The sequence below is a fragment of the Mesoplodon mirus genome (assembly GCF_964341445.2).
Source record: "Mesoplodon mirus genome assembly, chromosome: 3".
Lineage (NCBI taxonomy): Eukaryota > Metazoa > Chordata > Mammalia > Artiodactyla > Ziphiidae > Mesoplodon > Mesoplodon mirus.
This window is the reverse complement of record NC_138978.1, coordinates 47,824,508-47,845,251: the sequence shown is the minus strand read 5'-3', so window position 1 is coordinate 47,845,251 and position 20,744 is coordinate 47,824,508. Positions and strand designations below refer to the sequence as shown.

Below are 20,744 nucleotides of genomic sequence, written 5' to 3'. Positions count from 1 at the left end.
CAAAAGAGAACACGCTTCCTTTTCACATTACAGCAGTATTCTAACAATAAATTGTTAGAGCAGTAATGTTCTAACAATAAATTCTGTGCTCACTCAATGGAGAGGTTTCAAGTGCAAAATGTACAGAGCAATAATTCTACCTTATTCCATAATTAGCACACAAGATTCAACTGGTAAAAATAAATACACACCAGTTATTAATCTTCATTTGGCTGGAAGAACAGTCATATAGAACTCCCTAAATCTATGGGCATAACCCTTTATTGCAGCAGGACTATCAGAATCGAGCAGTAGTGGTTTACTCCTTAGAAAAATGAAGAGGGTTTTTAAACAAAGGATTTCCCAGGAGAGAGAACCAAGTTTACAGGAAAGATAAAAGAGCATTTCCTACCATCACCCAAAGAGCCAGGAACCAATATGAACTTACTATCACCTGAACTTACTACTGGAAAGTTCTTTGTGGGGATTAGGCAACGAGGTTAAACAATCAAAAACAAAAAAACAAAACAAAAAAACCCAAAACCTAAGAGGAACCACCTCTAAGCATGAATTGCATTTTATTTCTGCTTCAACAATAAATACACCTGAGTTATTTTCTAAGTCTTACCTCCTGATCAAATGTCCTTAAAATTTAAATCTCATATTACCTTTAGTTGTGATCTAGTTCCACTTGGAAATTACATGTTTAGCTTTAAAACCACGGTTTTAAAGCTCAAACCTTATAGCACTGGTGCTCAGGCACCTCACAATTAGTTTCATTAGTCACAGAACAGTGGCTACTGGCTACAGAGGCCCCAATTTTCATGTTGATGAAGCAAGAGAGGCTTTTCATCCACCCAGAAGTTAAGATTTGATGGCTTTGCCTTCTAAGGCATCAAACATGCCTTCTAAGGCCTTCTCCACACACTGGAGAAACTCGTGGGCATTGCGGCCTTGGTAGGCAGAGACGTTGCAGCCTATCCAGTTGTCATGAACAGCATACGCAATGCCAAAACCATCAGGGACCACGGGGGCAAAGCCGCCGATGTTCACTGCTGGGCTGCTCAATGTGCTCGTGGACAGGATGTTGTGGTTTATCTGCCTATACGCAGGGTCCAGGTATAGCTCAGGCAGGTCAATCCCTTTGGCTGCTCCCAGGTACCGCAGGGCAAACAAGTGTCGATCAAAGCCCTGGCCTGTCAGAGACAAAATGGAAAACCAGAGTCTAAGAATCTCAGAACTGAAAGGTACCTCACTTGGTAAAACCTCTGACCCATGGTAGGAGCACCTTCACAGCATCCTTGAGAGTGGAAGAAGGGTTTGTTTATCTCTGCATGCACACCTCCAGCTTGCTAACCTCTGGCTCAGTTCATTCTAAAATATTCCTTTTTAAAAAGCCGTGAACAGCTGAGCTAAAAATCAGCCTAAAATGCACATGGTTTTTAAAATTTTGAAATTGAATCAGTTTAGTCAGTCAAGAAAAGTACGTGGAGAGCACACTATGGACTCAAAAACTAAGGTAAAAGCCAAAGTCCAAATCAAGTGTAAAAGACAAGATTGAGTCAGTGGAACAAAATGGAAGGGGTATTTGACCAGGGTTCTAATCTCCGCTTTCCTGATAATTTGCTGCATGACCCTGAGCCAGTGGTCTCAGTTTCATACTTATAAAATAGAGAAGGATGAGACTAGAACGTCTTGGAGGTCCCTTTCAGTTCCAGGACTTTGGCTACATGAAAGGACTGGACTGTGTGATCCTCCAGGTCCTTTCTAGGTCTCGAATTTTACTATGAAGAGGCAAAGAAGGATGACACTTAGGTTGGGAAGAGCTTCTGAGATGGCCTATTTACAGGCAGCCAATACACTTCAACTGAAGTGAAGTAAGAGGGGCCGTGGGCTTAGAAATCCTTCGTTGTCAAAAGTGAGTCTGATGACCAATAAATAACAGGAAGAGAGTATGTAACACAGCTGAAAATGACCTTAAATGAGGACGAAGTTAGATGCATTTCCCCATCCTTGCTTAGGAGGAGAGAATATTCTGAACCCTAATGGCTAGTCTGGCTGTTTGGACTGCTAAGGTAGAAAAAAATAATAATCAGTTGGCAGGTGGATTAAACCTAGTGAAGAGGTGGAAATCAGATGTGGGGTAGAATAGTGCTGAGGCTTACCCCAGTGCTAAGGGCAACAAGACCTAAGGGCATGCTCCCCAAACCCTGTCTCACCCATTGCTGCTTCTTTGGTCAGCTGGTTGTGGTACGTGGAACACTTGGCCATCATCTGCTGAAGCTCTCCAGCGCTGTGCTTGGAGGGCTCCCTGACAAAGGCCTCAGAGCACCTCTTTGTGAAGATGGAGGCCGGGCGGATGGTCTCGGTGCGGCCGTGCTTGAATGCTGCAGTGCTACAGGACTCATAGGTGGCCACTGTCTGCCCATACTGTTGCAGGAGGGCCATCTGGAAGGCCAGCTGAGCCACCGAGTCAGGGCTCAGCTTCTGCTTCTTCAGGAATTCTTTGCCTCCTCTCTGAAAGTGGATGTAGTCAATGGTGAGGGTTTTCATGGTGGCATCAAATTTTTCCTTAGCAGCGCTAATGCCAGTCTTTAAAGCATCGTTCAGCTTGAAGTTGAGTTTTCGTACGGCGACAGAGGAGTCAGCGTTAGCTGGCTGGCTCCGTGGAGTGATAGCAGGGGCCTGAGTGCTGTCTTTAAACACTTCATTAAAAAACCTGAGCACTGCAACACCATCGCCCCAAGCATGCTCAAAGTGGACAGCAGCAGTGCCATCCTTGGCTATAATGAGGTTAAAGGATTTATCAAACCAGCGGTTTGTGCCGTCACCGTGCAGCATGTTGTGGGACAAGTGGACAAGGTCCTTAATGGGGAAGTCATCTAGGCAGAGACAGAATACAGCAGAGTCCACTTTCCTCAGGGTCTCCTCGTTGCCACCACTCACCAGCTTCTGTCTGAGCTCTGCCCAGATGTCCCGGTTCTCACTGGTCAGATATGACAGCGGAAACTCGGGGGCCAGGCTATTGTCTGAGAGAATGTACTTCAGATGAGCCTGGATTTCTGAGGCACTCACAATGTTCCCATCTTGATCCAGGACATCAAAGACATAGAAATGTCCTTTTCTTAGGACCAGGAGGTGTCTGGCCTTGTCATCAGTGAAGAGTTCATCTCGACTGGGTTTGGGTAAACGAGTGGAATTGAAAAGCCGAAAATACTGGGACATATCCAGGGGATATGCATTGACCAAGTAGGCGCCATACCAGGACAGAGAGGAAGGCACAAAGCGTATGAGTCTCTTGAAGGTATCAGTGTCACTTTTGGCAGGGTTCAAGTGGAACACTTCTGGTTCCAAAAGGTCAGCCCGAAGTGTCTTCAGAAACCGGACGGCAGAGACAGTCATGTTGGTTGCTCGGGTGAGCTGGTCGTTGTACTCGGACTTTGGGTCAGGGTTGAATGACACAAATGGATTAAAGTTCAGGACAATGGGGTCTCGAGCAGTTAAGTACATATCAAACCAGGGACCTAAAAAATAAAAATTTTAAAAGAACAATAAAGAGTTAATGCAGTTCCTAAAGATAAAATTTGAGAAAGAAAAAAGGAAAATCAAGCATATTCAGAAGTGACATTAACCTCCAGAGGATGGAATTTTCTGAGTATTTTTTTGCTCTGCGATAATTCATAAATGGTAAATGGGATCATATAATATGTGGTCTTTTGCATCTGACTTCTATCACTTACAGTAATGTTTTAGAGGTTCATCCATGCTATAGCATTATCAGTCTTCATTTCTTTTTATTGCTAAATAATGTTCCAATAATGTACCACATTTTGTTTATCCATTCATTTGTAGATGGACATTTGGGTTGTTTCCACTTACTGGTTATTTTGAATAATGCTGGTATGTACAAATTTTCATGTGGACATATGTTCTCAGTTCTCTTGGGGGATATAGCTAGGAGTGGAATTGCTAGGTCATATGGTAAGTCTATGTTTAACCCCCCTTTTTTTTGACTGAAATTGTTTGATTTTTTAATTAATTTTTTCTTTTTTTATTGAAGTACAGTTGATTTACAATGTTGTGTTAGTTTCAGGTGTACAGCAAAGTGATTCAGTTATACATATACATATACCTAGCCTTTTTCAGATTATTTTCTATTATAGATTATTACAAGATACTGAATATAGTTCCCTGTGCTATACAGTAGGTCCTTGTTGTTTATCTATTTTAGATATATTAGTGTGTCTCTGTTAATTCCAAACTCCTAATTTATCCCTCCCCCACACCAACCTTTCCCCCTTTGGCAACCTTAAGTTTGTTTTCTATGTCTGTGAGTCTGTTTCAAACATGTTTTGGAAATAAGTTCATCTGTATCATATTTTAGATTCCACACGTAAGTAATATATGATGGTTGTCTTTGTCTCACTTACTTCAGTTTATATGATAACCTCTAGGTCCATCCATTTTGCTGCAAATGGCATTATTTCATTTTTTAATGGCTGAGTAATATTCCATTGTATATATATACCACATCTTCTTTATCCATTCATCTGTCTATGGACATTTAGGTTGCTTCCATGTCTTGGCTACTGTAAATAGTGCGGCTATGAACATTGGGGAGCATGTATCTTTTCGAATTAGAGTTTTCTCCAGATACATGCCCAGGAGTGGGATTGCTGGATCATTTGGTAACTCTATTTTTAGTTTTTTAAGGAACCTCCATACTGTTCTCCATATTGCACCTGTTTACATTCCCACCAACAGTCCCTATTCTCCACACTATCTCCAGCATTTATTATTTGTCGACTTTTTGATGATGACCATTTTGACTAGTGTGAGGTAATACCTCATTGTAGTTTTGATTTGTATTTTTCTAATAATTAGCAATGTTGAGCATCTTTTCATGTGTCTGTTGGCCATCTGTATATCTTCTTTGGAGAAATGTCTATTTAGGTCTTCTGCCCATCTTTTTTTTTAAGATATACAATTTATTTATTTATTTATAAATTTATTTTTGGCTGCATTGGGTCTTCGCTGCTGCACGTGGGCTTTCTCTAGTTGCGTCGAGCAGGGCTACTCTTAGTTGTGGTGTGCGGGCTTCTCACTGCGGTGGCTTCTCTTGTTGCAGAGCACGGGCTCTAGGCACGTGGGCTTCAGTAGTTGTGGCACACGGGCCCAGCTGCTCCACGGCATGTAGGATCTTCCCATACCAGGGATTGAATCCATGTCCCCTGCATTGGCAGGCAGATTCTTAACCACTGTGCCACCAGGGAAGTCCCATTCTGACCATTTTTTGATTGGGTTGTTTTTTGATATTGAACTGTATGAGCTCTTTGTAAATTTTGGAGACTAATCCCTTGTTGGTCACATCATTTGCAAAAATTTTCTCCCATTCCGCAGGTTATCTTCTCATTTTGTTTATGGTTTCCTTTGCTGTGCAAAAGCTTTTAAGTTTAATTAGGTCCCAATCATTTATTTTTGCTTTTATTTCCATTACTCTAGGAGACAGATCTAAAAAAATATTGCTGTGGTTTATGTCAAAGAATGTTCTTCCTATGTTTTCCTCTAGGAATTTTATAGTATCTGGTCTTACATTTAGGTCTTTAATCCATTTTGAGCTTATTTTTGTATAAGGTGTTAGAATGTTCTAATTTCATTCTTTTACATGTAGCTGTCCAGTTTTCCCAGCACCAGTTATTAAAGAGACTGTCTTTTCTCCATTGTATATTCTTGCCTACTCCGTTGTAGATTAATTGACCGTAGGTGTGTGGATTTATTTCTGGGCTCTCTAATCTGTTCCACTGATCCATATGTCTGTTTTTGTGCCAATACCATGCTGTTTACATTACTGTACCTTTGTAGTATTGCCTGAAGTTTGGGAAGGTTATGCCTCTAGCAGTGTTCTTTTTCCTCAGGATTACTTTGGCAATTCTGGGTCTTTTGTGGTTCCATGTAAATTTTAGGATTATTTGTTCTAGTTCTGTGAAATTATGTCATGGGTAATCTGATACAGATCATGTTAAATCTGTAGATTGCTTTGGGTAGTATGGCCATTTTAACTATATTAATTCTTCTAATCCAAGAGCATGGTATTTCTTTTCATTTCTTTGAATCACCTTCAATTTCCTTTATCAATGTTTTTATAGTTCTCAGCATATAAGTCTTTCATCTCTTCGGTCAGGTTTATTCCTAGGTATTTCACTTTTTTTGGACACAATTTTAAAAGGGATTGTTTTTTTACTTTGTCTTCCTGATACTTCATTGTTAGTGTAAAGAAATGCAACTGATTTCTCTATGTTAATCTTGTATCCTTCTACCTTACTGAATTCGTTTATCAGTACTAATAGTTTCTGTGTTCGGGAGCCTTTAGGGTTTTCTATATAGAGTATCATATGATCTACATATAATGACAATTTTACCTCTTCCCTTCCAATTTAGATACCTTTTATTTCTTTTTCTTGTCTGATTGCTGTGGCTAGGACTTCCAATACTATGTTGAATAGAAGTGGTGAGAGTGGGCACCCTTGTCTTGTTCCAGAATTTAGTGGGAAGGCTTTTAGCGTTTCACTGTTGAGTATTCAATTGGCTGTGGGTTTGCCATAAATAGCTTTTATTATATTGCGGTATGTTCCCTCTATACCCACTTTGGTAAGAGTTTTTATCATGAATGAATGTTGCATTTTATCAAATGTTTTTTTCTGCATCTACTGAGATGATCATATGGTCTTTGTCTTTTCTTTTGTTGATGTGGGGTATCACATGATTGACTTGCATATCTGAACCACCCTTGTGACCCTGGGATGCATCCAACTTGATGATGGTGTATGATCTTTTTTATGCGTTGTTGGCTTTGGTTTGCTCATATTTTGTTGGAGGCATTCTGGTGGGTAACCATCACTGTGGTTTTGATTTACATTTCCCTAATGTTTATTAATTGCTTTTTCCTCCTCATTCCGTTTCCTTTTTTGACACTTACAGAAATAAAAAACAATAATACCTCACTGGCATTCATGCTGAAATAGAGTAATTGTTAATTCCCACCCCATCAGCTTAGGTTTCTCGTGCTTCATCTCCTTTCAGGGACAACATTCACACCTGACTGTTTCCCTAAAATGGCAAAAAGTCTTCACCATCATTCTGTGTACTATGTATATTACTGCACTCCCTCTTTTAGGAAATGCTTGAAAAGCAATTAGAAATAACTATCAATGCGAGTGAACCACTCCAACTAGCCCTCTGTATTCCTGCGGATGTTTTGCTTGTAAAAATTCCAGAGGCAGTATCTTATCAGAAAATGTGTTTTCAAGGGAAGTTCCTGGCGGGATTAGGAACTTCCTAATCAAATATAGTCTATCTTTGATTCAAGGAAATAGTTTTTACATATAAAGTATTGGGAAAGGATTAATGGACATGAATTTATCTATTATTCATTTGCTGGTCCCTTCATTCCATTTCATTCCTTGCAAATCAGTACTGCGCCAGGCCCTGGCCCAGGGGATATAGAGAGGAATAGGGCATGGACTTTAATTCAGAAGAACTCTGATGAAGGAGACAAATAGAATTAAAACATAATGCAATGCATTAAAATGGGGGCAAGACATATTTGACAAAAGAAGACATGAATTTATGCCTCTGATCCGTTCAGTAAAAGAATTTTAAAGAGACAGAAACCAATAAGGCAAAGAGAATGAGAGAGGAGAAAAGAGCAAATATTAGAAATTGGAAAGCTCTCTAGCCAATTCAAGGAAGCCAACCCTAACCTGGCAGCAGAGAAAGCCAAGAAACAGTATGATTTACACAGCAGAACCCCCAGAGGGCTCAGGAAGTAGCAGCCTAGATATATCTGGTTGAAGGGCTGTTTAATTAGACCCCCACCCCACACCCCAGATTCCCTCCCCACTCCAATAGGAGACTTAAGTTTTACTCACTGGAGAAAGTAAAATTGGGGGACATAAGTTACATATGAGAGCTCAAGCCTTCTCCCCTTATCCCACTCCTACAACAGCAGCAAACAGGAAAATACCTTTTGGCAGTTTACTGGAAAAGCCTTCCCCGGGAGTCTAACCCAAAGATACCAACATTAGGGGCACCCCGAGGAAATGGTTTAGCTGATCACATTACAGTGAAGCTGTGACTGACGAGCACACCCTCATCTACAGAGCTTCCCACAACTTTTAAACATCTCATTCAGATCTAAGACAACAGAGAAGGATTATGAAACATCTGAAGAAAGAAAAGAGGGTAAAACAAACCAGCAAAAAGCAAATTCGAGACAGACTATGAAGGAAGATGAGAATTAAAAAAAAAAAAATCCCAGGTAAATTATTAAGCACGTAGAAAGCAAAACAATTCAGCTGACAATAGTGTTTACATGATTATAATAGTGTAAACACTAGGTATTGAGCAAACGAAAATTACAAATAACTATACTGTGACAATGAGGGGATGGAAATGTGGTGAGGATATAAGAGACTGCTAAATCCTAATCTTTTACAGTGAGACATCAATAGATAATGCCTAAAACTACAAAAGATGCATTAATATGAGCAAGTAATTTAGAGAATGGGGGAAAATGAGAAGTGAGAAATTAGGGCAAGGTCAGGAAATTTCTGTTTCTCCTAACAAGCCTGAGAAAACTATTTGATTCTTTAAACTGTATGTATGTATAACCTTATTAAAAATATAAACTGAGTTAAAAGAAGTGCTGTGGGAACAGAGGTGGAAGCAACCAACTCTGAATGGGAAGAAGGGCTGAAAGGTTTCATAGAAAAATCATCCTACCCGATCTTTTTTTTTTTTCAATTGAGAGTAATTGACATATAACATTATATTAGTTTCAAGTGTACAACATGATTTGATATTTGTATATACTGCAAAATGCTCAGCACAATAAGTCTAGCTGACATCCATTACCATACATACTTACAAAATTGTTTTTCTTATGAGAAGCTTTAAAATCTATACTCACAGCAACTTTCAAGTATACAATACAGTATTATTAACTATAGTCACCAGGTTATACATTACATCCCCAGGACTTACTTATTTTATAACTGGAAGTTTGTGCCTTTTGATCCCCATCTCCCATTTTGCCTAGCCCCTGTCCTGAACCTCTGATAACCACCCTAACTGGGTCTTAAAGGAAGAATTTGCCAGGTAAAAAATGGTGGGGCAAACAACATGGATAAAGGCACAGAAGAATGAAAGACTAACGAGTTGAGGGAAGGAGTTGTTCAGTTTTGCTGAAGCATGGGTGTGTCAGGGAGGATGGTAAGAGATGAGGCTGGAGCGGGCAGTTGGGCCAGACCGTGAAGGACCTAGAATGATACACACAGGACACAGGACTAAATCCTGCATCCTTTACAGACAGAACCAGTGATGAGGTTCTATCTTGATCCCACCTACAGAGCAGGCAAGCTACTGCTCTTGAGCATGGACTCCAGGCAGCACCTCAGTGGAGGATGAACTCACTCAACCTTAATGTTTACCTCAGGAAGAGAGGATGAGATAACACTTCAGTGCTGGTCTCACCAAAAATATCTGTGAGATTAAAACAGGAGAGAAGATGACTTGCTTTCCATTACAGAGGGCTCTGGAAATATCAAGCCCACAGCCCTGCCTACCCACCTGAAATGTAGCTCGTATGTTTATTCTGCTTGTCCTGAGCGACCAGCTGCTTGTGCAGTTCTTTTCCAATCCCATTTTCAAAACTCTTACACAATTGTTCCGTTTTCCTTAAATGTTCAAGAAAAGATAGAATCAAACCATGGCAAGGAATAGATGATTTTTATTTATTTATTATTTTTTTTTAACATCTTCATTGGAGTATAATTACTTTACAATGGTGTGTTAGTTTCTGCTTTTATAACAAAGTGAATCAGCTATACATATACATATATCCCCATATCTTCTCCCTCTTGCATCTCCCTCCCACCCTCCCTAACCCACCCATCTAGGTGGTCACAAAGCACTGAGCTGATCTCCCTGTGCTATGCGGCTGGGGAATAGATGATTTTTATTCATGGCCGAGAACTCATCACAGAACTTTGGGTCCCCAATAGCATATCCCTAGAACCAGGGACTGAGATCAGAAAGTACCTCTGATCAGAAGAACAGGAATCAATCTAAACAGATAAATCTAGGATATCTTAAAATGATTGATTAGGAAGGTGAATCCACATCTCATAAGATAATGTGTAATCTAGGAGGCATGGAGAAAATGATATAAGCTTTGGAGCCAAGAAGAGCTAAGTTTGAATTCTAGCTCTGTTACTTTCAAACTGTATAACCGTGGACAAGTTACTTGATCTCTCTCAGTCTCAGTTTCTCTATATGTAAAATAGAGATAATATACCACCTTCCATGATTTTAAAAATATTTATAGAGCTAAGGATTTAGGATAGTTTGAAACATAATACTTAGTAACAGGTAGCTATTACATCATTACCATGTCAATAGAAGCTTCAAGTGACTAATGTGGAATATTTAAAAGCAGAGGACTACATTATGAATGGTTCATCTTTTTTTTCCAGCACTGTCCACTGAAGGACTCCGTGATTCTAATGAGAAGGCCAGTTATTTGCACAACAAATTCCCATTGTGGAAAAAGAGTACTATACCAGGATATAAGAGCTTGATGGAATACGCTTTTTAACAATATCCAATATTATTTTCCAATTCCATACTGAATTAGTTTCCTAGGACTGCCATAACAAAGTACCACAGACTGGATGGCTTAAGACAACAGAAACTTATTCTCTCACAGTTCTGGAGGCTAGAAGTACAGAATCAAGGTGCTGACAAGACCATATTCTCTCTGAAGACTCCAGTGGAGAATCTGTTCCAAGACTTTCTCTTAGCTTCTGGTGTTACCAGGTACCCTTGGCATTCCTTGGCTTGTTAATCCACTCTAGTCTGCCTGTCCTCACATGGCTGTCTCTGTGTCTCTCCTCTTCTTATAAGTATACCAATCATATTGGATTAAGGACTCAGCTCTCTCCAGTATGACCTCATCTTAATTAATTACATCTGCAACTACCCTATTTCCAAATAAGTTCACATAATGAGGTTCTCAAAAGGGAATGAATTTGGAGGGCACACTATCCAACCCAGTACATATGCTCACCAAGCAAACTTCTGGTCTGCCACATGCTCTCCTTAATGAACCTCCCTACCAAGAGCACATGCCCCCTGTAAATGGTACCAGCTAGCCGACCAGGTAACACCCACCAAGATAGCACAAATTTGGCATTCTGGCTTATAAACCATTGCCAGTTGAGTCTAGTTAAAGAGACTCTCACCTCAGGGTTTGGTCAGCCCTTCATGAGTGAAAATCTATTTCCTGAACTCGCAAATGTAAAGACTAGGTCCTAGGTGCCTGGTGACCCAATCAAATCACAGACACTCCCTGAAACTTGGTTCACCAGCACTTGCCAGCCTCCCCTGAGCCACCCATCCATGGCCATTCAGGGTTCTCAGCTTTTACCTGAACTGGCCATCATCCAAGAGAGGCTTCTGCGCACTGAGGTATCTCCTCATGGTGTCTTCAAGTTTGGGAATAGGCAGCCTGGGAAGAAAGTAAGGTCAAGTGTAAGGGTGACAATCTGTGGAAGAGGTTAACTAGCTTCCCAACCCAAACTAACCAATAATTACTGGATAATTAACTTCTTTCCAAAAAAACAAACAACAAAAGGAAGCCACTTACAAGTGAGAATAGATGAATTTAAGTATAATTGGTAGCTCTTTTTTTTAAGTAAAATAATAACTTTTTAATGTATTGATGAATTTCATAAGCTGAATTACTAACAGATTCAAAATGGGGAAGCAGAAGCTGCCCGAAAATTCCTGTTTCCTGTCACAGTTATAAAACCTGTGTTAACCCTATACTGGCACTGATTTTATTTCTATCCTTAGTTTGAACGACTGTCTTTTTCTCTCCCAAGATGAAAAAAACTTCTATTTTTAAATTTTCTAGTGTATTTTATGACAGAGAATCATACAAAAGGGAAACACAGGTCTGTCCAATGGGCCAGCCAACCATGGGATCGACCATCAAGCCATGCCCAGCTCACCAGGAGTCCTGTGAGGAAGAACCAAATCTTCCTCCATGCTTACTTACTCATCATTCTCTACCAGTGGATTCCCAATGACAGCTATGGCAATGAAGTTACAGGTCCACAGTGAAATGAAAACACCAGGGGTATGTCGTGAGGCATACTTTTTTTTTTCATGTTAATAGTTTTATTGAAAGATATATCCCCTAATACCAAAACTTAATCCAAGTTTGTTAGGTTACCTCTGCCAACTCAAAATTAACACTGATACACTCAAAATATCTAAATATAGCAGCCATTTAGGAAAACTGAAAAGTTATCCATAAAACACAGTTTAAGACCTTACTAATAAGATACACTGTAGTTCTTCAGTTTATTTTTCAATGCATGTTTATCCAAAATACAATGTCAAAAAATAAATCTGAATTTACAGCCATCATGGACTTAGGCTGCACTGAGTAACCATTCACAACACTGTAACACTGTAGGTCCCCTTACATGGACTTATGCAGAAAATCCCTAACACTAGCTCAGCTATCTCATAAGTACAAAGTTACCTACTTACCTTTCTCAAGACTTTGTTTTGATACAGTAGGGACATTAAGGAAATTTTACCTTCTTTTTAAACAATTCTAAATTAGAGGCAATGGCAGTTTTGTAAAAGCAGTCCTTATCCAAAAGATTCCGGAGTGTTAACTCTAGCTTGGACTTACTTTAGTGGGGTAAAGTCAGTTTTCAGAGTGATGATTTATTTTGGAGTTATTAGTACAACAAACTGAATTTTCTCAATGGAACTAAATTACAGCAGTATTGGGGGCTTCCCTGGTGGCGCAGTGGTTGACAGTCCGCCTGCCGATGCAGGGGACACGGGTTCGTGCCCCGGTCCGGGAAGATCCCACATGCCACAGGAGCGGCTGGGCCCGTGAGCCATGGCCGCTGAGCCTGCGCGTCCGGAGCCTGTGCTCCGCAATAGGAGAGGCCCGCGTACCGCAAAAAAAAAAAAAAAAAAACCGAGTGTGAAAGACAATTCATTTTACCTTTCCAGAATCTCAGATAAAAGGAATCTCATCTTATCTAACTTCCAACTTACAGGTGAGGTGGTGGAGGCCTCGGGAGGGAGTCATCATTTAAAGTTATACACAGGTGATGAGCGCTACTGTTTGTAGCTCCAAGATATCTGTGCTGTGGATTGGAGGAAATGATCTTGATATTCCTTGATATTCTTAATATTCTTCCCAGCTTTCCAATTCTAAAATGGAGAAAACCCCTCTGATCTTACACCTGGGTGGGGCCCGGGACTGTCTGAAAGTTAAAGGCCATCTGCTGCTGGGCTTGGCAAGGGAAGACAGGCTGTGTCATTCCTCACCTTTCCCCCACATACGGGCTCAGCTCATAGTCAGGAAGTCAAGGCTTATCTCACAGGCACAGAGAGCTTTTCTTTCTCTTCCCCATCCTCTTGCCAAATTTAAAAGGTGGGATTGGGGCTAGATAATCTCATTTTGACTTGTTTTAGATGTTTGCACACTGTAATTTGACAATGATGATACTCCTGAGAGGATGGGGGTGGGCAGTGATGACAATGGGTTAAGGGGTTCCCGGCTGTAGAGAAAAACAGCAACCTAGTAGTTGGGGTTGATGCCTGTGACAGTCTTTGTTTTGTCATGGGGTAGGGTCTCCAGCCCCTGGACTGGGAGGGAGATCCCTAATGGCGGCTTGGGGAGAAAGGAAGTAAAAAGGCTCTTTGAAACAAATTTGGAACTTGGCACCAGGAACTAACTGGTGAGTAAGTAGAGAAGTTAAAGTTTGGTTTTAGGGGGTGAAGGAATTTAGGGACACTTCTAATATTGGAGGAGACCTGGCAGCTTAGAGTAAGGCTGGGAGTTCAAAGACTGGGCAAACTAGAAGCTGAATTAAAGAAAATACCGGATGAGGGAAGGAGAAGGAAGATGTATGGGAGCTGTGTATCACAGGGGAAGTAGATTCTGGAAGAAGTGTTTTAGAAGGGGGCGGGGGTGCAGCTATGGTGAGGAGGCACAGAATTTGGGGGGGCTCTGTATTTAATGTGAATAAGGTAAGATTTGGAGAGGGGTACTGAGGGTGCTGCCTAGAATTCTGTGAGGGTGGGCTGAAGTTGCAGGGAGTAATGTGGGTTAGGGAGGAGGGTGGGGGGAGTGTTGAGGAAGGTTTGGTAGGGGTGAAAGGTTTCCAGGTGAAGACTGGACTTAGAATGCTGAGGACTTGGAGGGTAAGATGAATATTTGAATCTGCTTGGGGGAGGATAGCGTGCTAAAATACAAGAGGAATGGAGGCATGGGGAGTGGGGCTGAGGGTTATGAGTAACAGGTGTGAAAAAGGTGCCGTGCTGGGAGAAATTGAGGGAGAGTACCTATTATGTATCAGGAATTGACCGATCCATATTCTGTGCAGGAATGAGGGGAGACAACCTAGTTGGAGGGCTAAGGGTAGTGTTGGCGATATGCAGGTTGGACGTTTTTCAGGGAGAAGTGTGAGGGACAATTAGATATTTGATTGGAAGTCGGTTTTTTGTAGGAGTTGGAGAAGAGTTCAAGAGAGAAAATCTGAGAGAACAATGGCTGGGGGGAGCGGGGGATTCTGGAAGAGAATTTGGGCTTTCTGATGTTCCAGTGCCATGAGATCCTGAAAGTCACAGGATTTTCAGATTGGAGGATGCGGCAGCGTCCCAGGTAAAACTTTAGAGGCGGAAGAGAGTTCAGCAGAATAGGCGTGAGTGATTGGAGAGAGGCTGGGGCCGAACCCCAGCTCGTGTGGACGGCGGGGACCGGGAGGCCGGGCTCACCTGGGCAGACTGTCCTGGTAGTGCATAGTGGGCACGATGCTCAGCTGCAGGTACTGGCCCGGGTCGAAGCCTGTGCTCAGGAGCCGACTAGGGGCTCCCGGGCCAAAGGCAAGGCCCCGGGGCCAGGCGCGCAGCAGCAGGCCGGCCACCATCGTCCCGGGAGGCGGAAGCAGCGAGAACGCGGAGAACGCGGAGTTCTGGTTACAGAGACCAGGCCGCCGCCCTCAGTGCCCTAGGACGCAGCGTCAGGGATTCGCGTTCAGTTTGTGCTGGTCCGCGGAACAACTTCCGGCCTTCTGGCCCCGCCCACGGAAGGCCCCGCCCGCAGATGGGCCCGCCCGCAAATAGGCCCGCCCACAGGCCCACCAAGGCTCAGAGGGTCCCGCCCACTGCGGGGCTGGGACGGCCGTCGCTTCCCGGCTCAGTTGGTCTCTCTTCCGCTCTCTAGGCGGCAGGAAACCGAGCTCCGAAGCCACACCCTTCTCCTGTTTTGGAACAAGATGGAAACTGAACTGGAGAAAAAGAGAAGCCGAAAAAAACTTTTGGAATCTGATACATTTGGTCCAGACTCTGTCCCTGGGAGATCGTGGGAAAAAATTTAAACCTCTGTATCCTCATCTGAGAAGTAGAGGTATGATCATTCAACCCAGCCCCCACGTTCCTAGATGTGAAATGAAACAACTTGGTTTGTACGGTGCCTGGCGCTGTAAGCAGTAAATGGTGGCTGCTGTAGTTACTAGTCACCCGTCACGTTTGCCCAGCAGAAGGTTTTTAACATACCGTGATTAGCCCCGCCGAGCTGCCCTTCGAGCTCACTTGAGCCGGTATTAGAGAAAATGTATGCAGGAGTTCCTTGGCGGCCCACTGGTTAGGACCTCCGCGCTTTCACTGTCGTGGGCCGGGTTCAGTCGCTGGTGGGGGAACTAAAATCCCGCAAGCTATGCAGCGCGGCAAAAAAAAAATAATAATAATAATAATAGAGAAAATGTGTGCAGAAGCCGGAAACCATGGAGTCTCCCATCCAGCCACCACTTCTGTGCAGAAAACCCTTTTTAGAGCAGGATCCCTTCTGCTAGAACATCCTTTCTCAGTTTGAACATTTCCAAAGACAGGAAGCTCTGCCTCTGGCCCTAGGAAGCCTTCTATGCTCAGTGGACCCCATGAGGCTGCCTGTCCCCACACATCACCACCAAGTTTCCTTCCAACTCTGACTCTAAGACTATACAACTTGAATAGAGACCTATCAGCCCTTACCCATCACAAAGCAACCCCACCACACTCCCATTCTTGCTTTCAGCTGCAGTTTAGGATTAAGCAGGCTCTGCTCCCATTTTACAGAAGAAAAGGAGGTATCAAAAGACACAAAATCATGCTGTCTGGCTTGAGGTACAGAATTCCATTCCGGGAACAGGACCTTCCCTTAGCTTCAGCTCTCACTCGTGGCCCTGTGGGTTTGAGGTAGCCCAGTACATCTGCTCTGTCCCATAACTGACTAAGCAGTGCCAGAAGCTGGAGCACACTGAAAAGAGCACTAGACTGGGAGTCAGGAGACCTGAGTTTTGGTCTCAACTCTATCCCTATCTAGTTAGGTAACCCCTGGTTGAACTGGAAGATCACTAATGAGCCCACACTCATTCAGTGGTGACTACAAATCCCTAAGAACTGAACATGATACTTAAAAATACTGAATGTCTAATCCTCCTCCCTTGAGGGAAGAACAGACAGCACTGTTTAGACCCAAGTCTAAACCATCAGTGCCATTTGCCTGTAGCGTATAGGACCAGAGGGAGAATATCAAATCCTTTCTGAAAAAGCTTACTCCAGATCCAGACAGTTTTCAAAGCCTTGAAACCTGAGGCAAACATCAGGAGCTGTGTAGAGCTAAGGGGTTCAGAGAACCCGGAAGAAACAGTGAACCTAATAGAAGAGCAGTGGCTCAATTCTAGAGACAGAGGGCCAGGGAATGTGCCCATCAAGTCTAATAGCTGAAGAGGGCCCAAAAGACTTCTGGAGGTGCATGGCCAATAGTAGCAAATCTAACCCCTCAGACGGGTGTCCAAGGCCTTTTTCTGGCACCCACCTGGTTCTCCACTTCCCATGATGTCACCCCAAGAACCCTGTGCTGTAGTAACACTGAACTGTTCACCATTCCCAGAACCTGTCCTCACTCCATGCTTTTTCTTTTTTAAGCTGTGCCTACTGTCTGAAATATTTTTTCCATGCATCTCTTCCTAGTACACTCTAACATCCTTCAAATCCCATTTCAAAACTCACAACCTCTATGAAGTCTTCCTCAATCCTCATCCTTCCTCCTTCCCACAAGAACAAGTTTCTCCCTCTGATTCCACAGCACTTTTCACGATGTTTTACTGTTATATATGGAAAACAGAACTATATTATGATTCATTATGCAAGGCAGAGATCTTGTTTTCGTTTATGTACCCAGATTTCTAGCACAGGGCCTATCATGGGTAGGTGCTTGCCTTCTTTCTTCTTGGTATGGCCCTGGGGTATCACATTAAGGATAAACGTGAACTGGAGGACCAGAAACACCATATTTTGCTGTGTGAGGGTCAAGAAAGTTCCTCTACTTAGAGAAAAATTCTGAAGAATAAATTGTATCAAAGTAATCCCAGAGTTCGGCTCTGTTTCGAATTAACTATGAAAAAGCAGAACATGGTGGACAGGTTTAAGTAATATTCTTATTCAAAACAAAAGTTCTTAAAAACAATAAACATTTTTATTGAGGTGTAACTGATATATAACGTTAAGTTAGTTTCTGGGGGACAACGTAATGATTTGATATTTGTATACACTATGAAATGAATACCACAATAAGTCTAGTTACCATTAGTCACCATACATAGTCACAAAAATCTTTTTTTTCTTGTGATGAAGACTTTTAAGATTTATTCTCTTAGCAACTTCAAATGTGCAATACAGTATTATTAAGTATAGTCATCATGCTGGATATTACATCCCCATGACTCATTTATTTAATAACTGGAAGATTGTAGCTATTGACCCCCTTCACCCATTTTGCCCACCCCCCAACCCCCTGCCCTCTGGCAACCGTCAATCTGTTCTCTGTATCTATGAGCTTGATTTTCTGTTTTGTTTGTTTGTTTAGTTTTTTCAATTCCACATATGAATGAGATCATATGGTATTTGTCTTTCTCTCTCTGACTTATTTCACTTAGAATAATACCCTCTAGGTCCATCCATGTTGTCTCAAATGGCAAGATTTCATTCTTTTTTTTATAGCTGAGGACTATTGCATTGTGTGTGTGTGTGTGTGTATATATATGCCACATCTTCTTTATCCATTCATCCATCTATGGACACTTAGGTTGTTTCCATATCTTGGCTATTGTAAATAGTGCTGCAATGAACATAGGGGTGCATATACCATTTCAAATTAGTGTTTTCATTTCCTCTGGATATATACAAAGAAGTGGAATTGCTTGATCAAATGGTAGTTCTATTTTTAATATTTTGAGAAACCTCCATACTGTTTTCCATAGTGGCTGCACCAGTTTACATTCTCTTCAACAGTGCATGAGAGTTCTTTATTTTCCTCACAAACTTTCTTGAGAATATGGCAGGACTGAGATGGGGAGACGCTTAAAAATGGGCAAGACTGGAGCAAATTTGAAGGCTGAGAGGGAGGAGCCAATGGGAAGACAGAGATTAAATACAGGTAGAAATTAACTGATGGAGAATGTCCTAGAGGAAATGAGAGGGAATGGATTGGAGGAAGGGGCATGTCTTTAATAGAGAGAAGACAAGGGGACTTCCCTGCGGTCCAGTGGTTAAGACTCCGGGCTTCCAATGCAGGGGGTGAGGTTCGATCCCTGGTCAGGGAACTAAAATCCCACATGGCACAGCCAAAAAAAAACCCAAAAACTGAGAAAGAAGAGAAGGATGGGTCAAGATAACTTCACCACTCACCTCTGCCATCTGCTCCAATATCCGTACTTTTGCTATTGCTGCTTTGCTTCCATTATCCCATCAGCTTCAAGACCATGTTGGGAAAAGTTGGAAGCCACATCTGGGTACCTCTCAAAACTGTCTGAGAATCCTAGTGTTGGGAGCTCCAGTTTCCCACAATTTCCGTAATTGGGAATATGGAGCTAACGGCAGCAAGGACTGAACCCTGGGTCCCTTCGAGGCCAGGCCAATCAACACACCAACTAAGAGGAATGAACCTAACCTTCCCAGTGTTCTTATAGGGTTTCTGCCTGCTGCACCTTGTGGGCAGCAGAAGGGAAGTCAGATAGACCAGGTGCTCCCATGTACTTGTCATGTGACCTTAAACAAGTCAGTTTATTTCAGATCCTTAGCTTCCTTTATTAATAAAACTGGACTAATCTTTACATTGACTTCTTCTCAAGTTTGTAAGTGAAAGGAATTTGCAACAGTTCATGAAGGGATGAGTTTTTAAATTATTGCAGGAACCAAGTCCTTCACTGCTTTACTGTAATAGTTTGTGACTACCTGTCCTGTTTCCAGTTTAGGTCCCCTCCAGTCCTCTCCATCATGCTGTCAGTGTAATCTTTCTAAGCCACAAACTGACATTAATAATAATAATAATAAAATAATGCTAATGATGAGGGCTAACATTTATTGTGTGTTTGCTATTTGCCAGATACTTCTTAAAACCCTAGACATCATAACGAAGGTCAAACTCTTTAGCCTAGCACCCCTTTACAATCTTGTTCCTAATTTCTTCTCTAACTTAGCTACTTACCCCTCCCATGGGTAAACCGAAGTCTTTCCTAGCATGTTACGTCTTCTTGTTGTTCTTACTCGGTCCCATTCATCTTTTAAACTTAGTCCTAACTTCCCCTCCCACGGAGAAGCCGTCCTTGCCCTTGACTGAACAGTCTGGCTGAACCCTCACACCCCCTGTCCCATATAAAGCACTCAGTGTCCAGGATTTATCATATGTTTTGTTGCTGCTGTTCTTTGGTTTGTCCTCCTCACCAAGTTCAATGCATGGCACAGAGTAGAAGCTCAACAAATATCAGCTGATTAAATGAATCAGAATTGTCTGGAGAGGAGATTTAAGAAGATTTTGAGCACCAGCATCACTTGGGTCACTTATTAAAACTATAAATGCCTGAACCCCACCCTTGGAAATTCTGATTCAGTAGATCTAGTGTTGGGGCTGAGAGTCCACACTTTACAAGTAGGTAATTCTAATGTACAGTCTGTTCTATACCTTTGGTATTCAAGTGCAGCTGGTGGACTGGAATCACCTGAGAGCTTGTTAGAAATGGAGACTCTCAGGCTCCATCCCAGATCTACTGAACCAGAAACTGCATTTTAACAAGATCTTCAGGTGATTCTCAGGTACATTAGCATTTAAGAAACACTGGTCTCTTCCACTGGACCAGTTCCACCTACATGATACAAACAGGTATTTGTCAATGACATTTGTCACTTTGTAATTTACAAAGCATATTTCAAATAGTAAAAGGAAAAGCAACCAAAAATTATTGACTGCCACCCTCTGCTGTGTGCTGTACCAATGTTATGCCATTTAATCCTCACAACAATCCTTTGACATAGGCATAGGTCATAAGACCCAGAACTTTAAGAGTTTAACCAATGAAATCTATCCAGGATGGGTTCTCAAATCAGTTATATGTAAAGACACCCTACTGAGCCAAAGCAAGCTTGTGACTGTGACTAAATTCACACGATTAACATGACCTTCCTGAAGGGTCACCATATTGTCGTTCATATTCTTCTGGCCCAGAAAGCCCAAGGTTATTTGGTTCAATTTCAGAGTGCCATTTAAAGTCGATCTGTCACCATATTTTTGAGGACTTGCCAGATAGGGTGCAACCAAGGCCCCTCTATGATGTGCCTAATGTTAGGTTATCAGA

At 42.0% G+C, this 20,744-nt stretch overlaps 1 protein-coding gene across 2 annotated transcripts; it reads right to left on the bottom strand.

Moving 5' to 3' along the window:
* On the bottom strand, window positions 1–15,057 carry CPT2 (carnitine palmitoyltransferase 2). Of its 2 annotated transcripts, XM_082614590.1 has the most exons (5): window positions 14,851–15,057; window positions 11,465–11,545; window positions 9,607–9,713; window positions 2,199–3,503; window positions 6–1,175 (listed from the first exon to the last, which is right to left on the bottom strand). In XM_082614590.1, the coding sequence occupies exons 1-5, from the start codon at window positions 15,000–15,002 to the stop codon at window positions 844–846; spliced, it is 1,977 nt and encodes a 658-aa protein (XP_082470716.1). In that variant the 5' UTR covers window positions 15,003–15,057; the 3' UTR covers window positions 6–843. The 2 variants fall into 2 exon arrangements, with proteins under 2 accessions (XP_082470715.1, XP_082470716.1); XM_082614589.1 differs by lacking the exons at window positions 11,465–11,545; window positions 14,851–15,057 and adding an exon at window positions 9,468–9,519 and having other exon boundaries at window positions 1–1,175; window positions 9,607–9,661.
* Window positions 15,058–20,744: the final 5,687 nt, after the last annotated feature.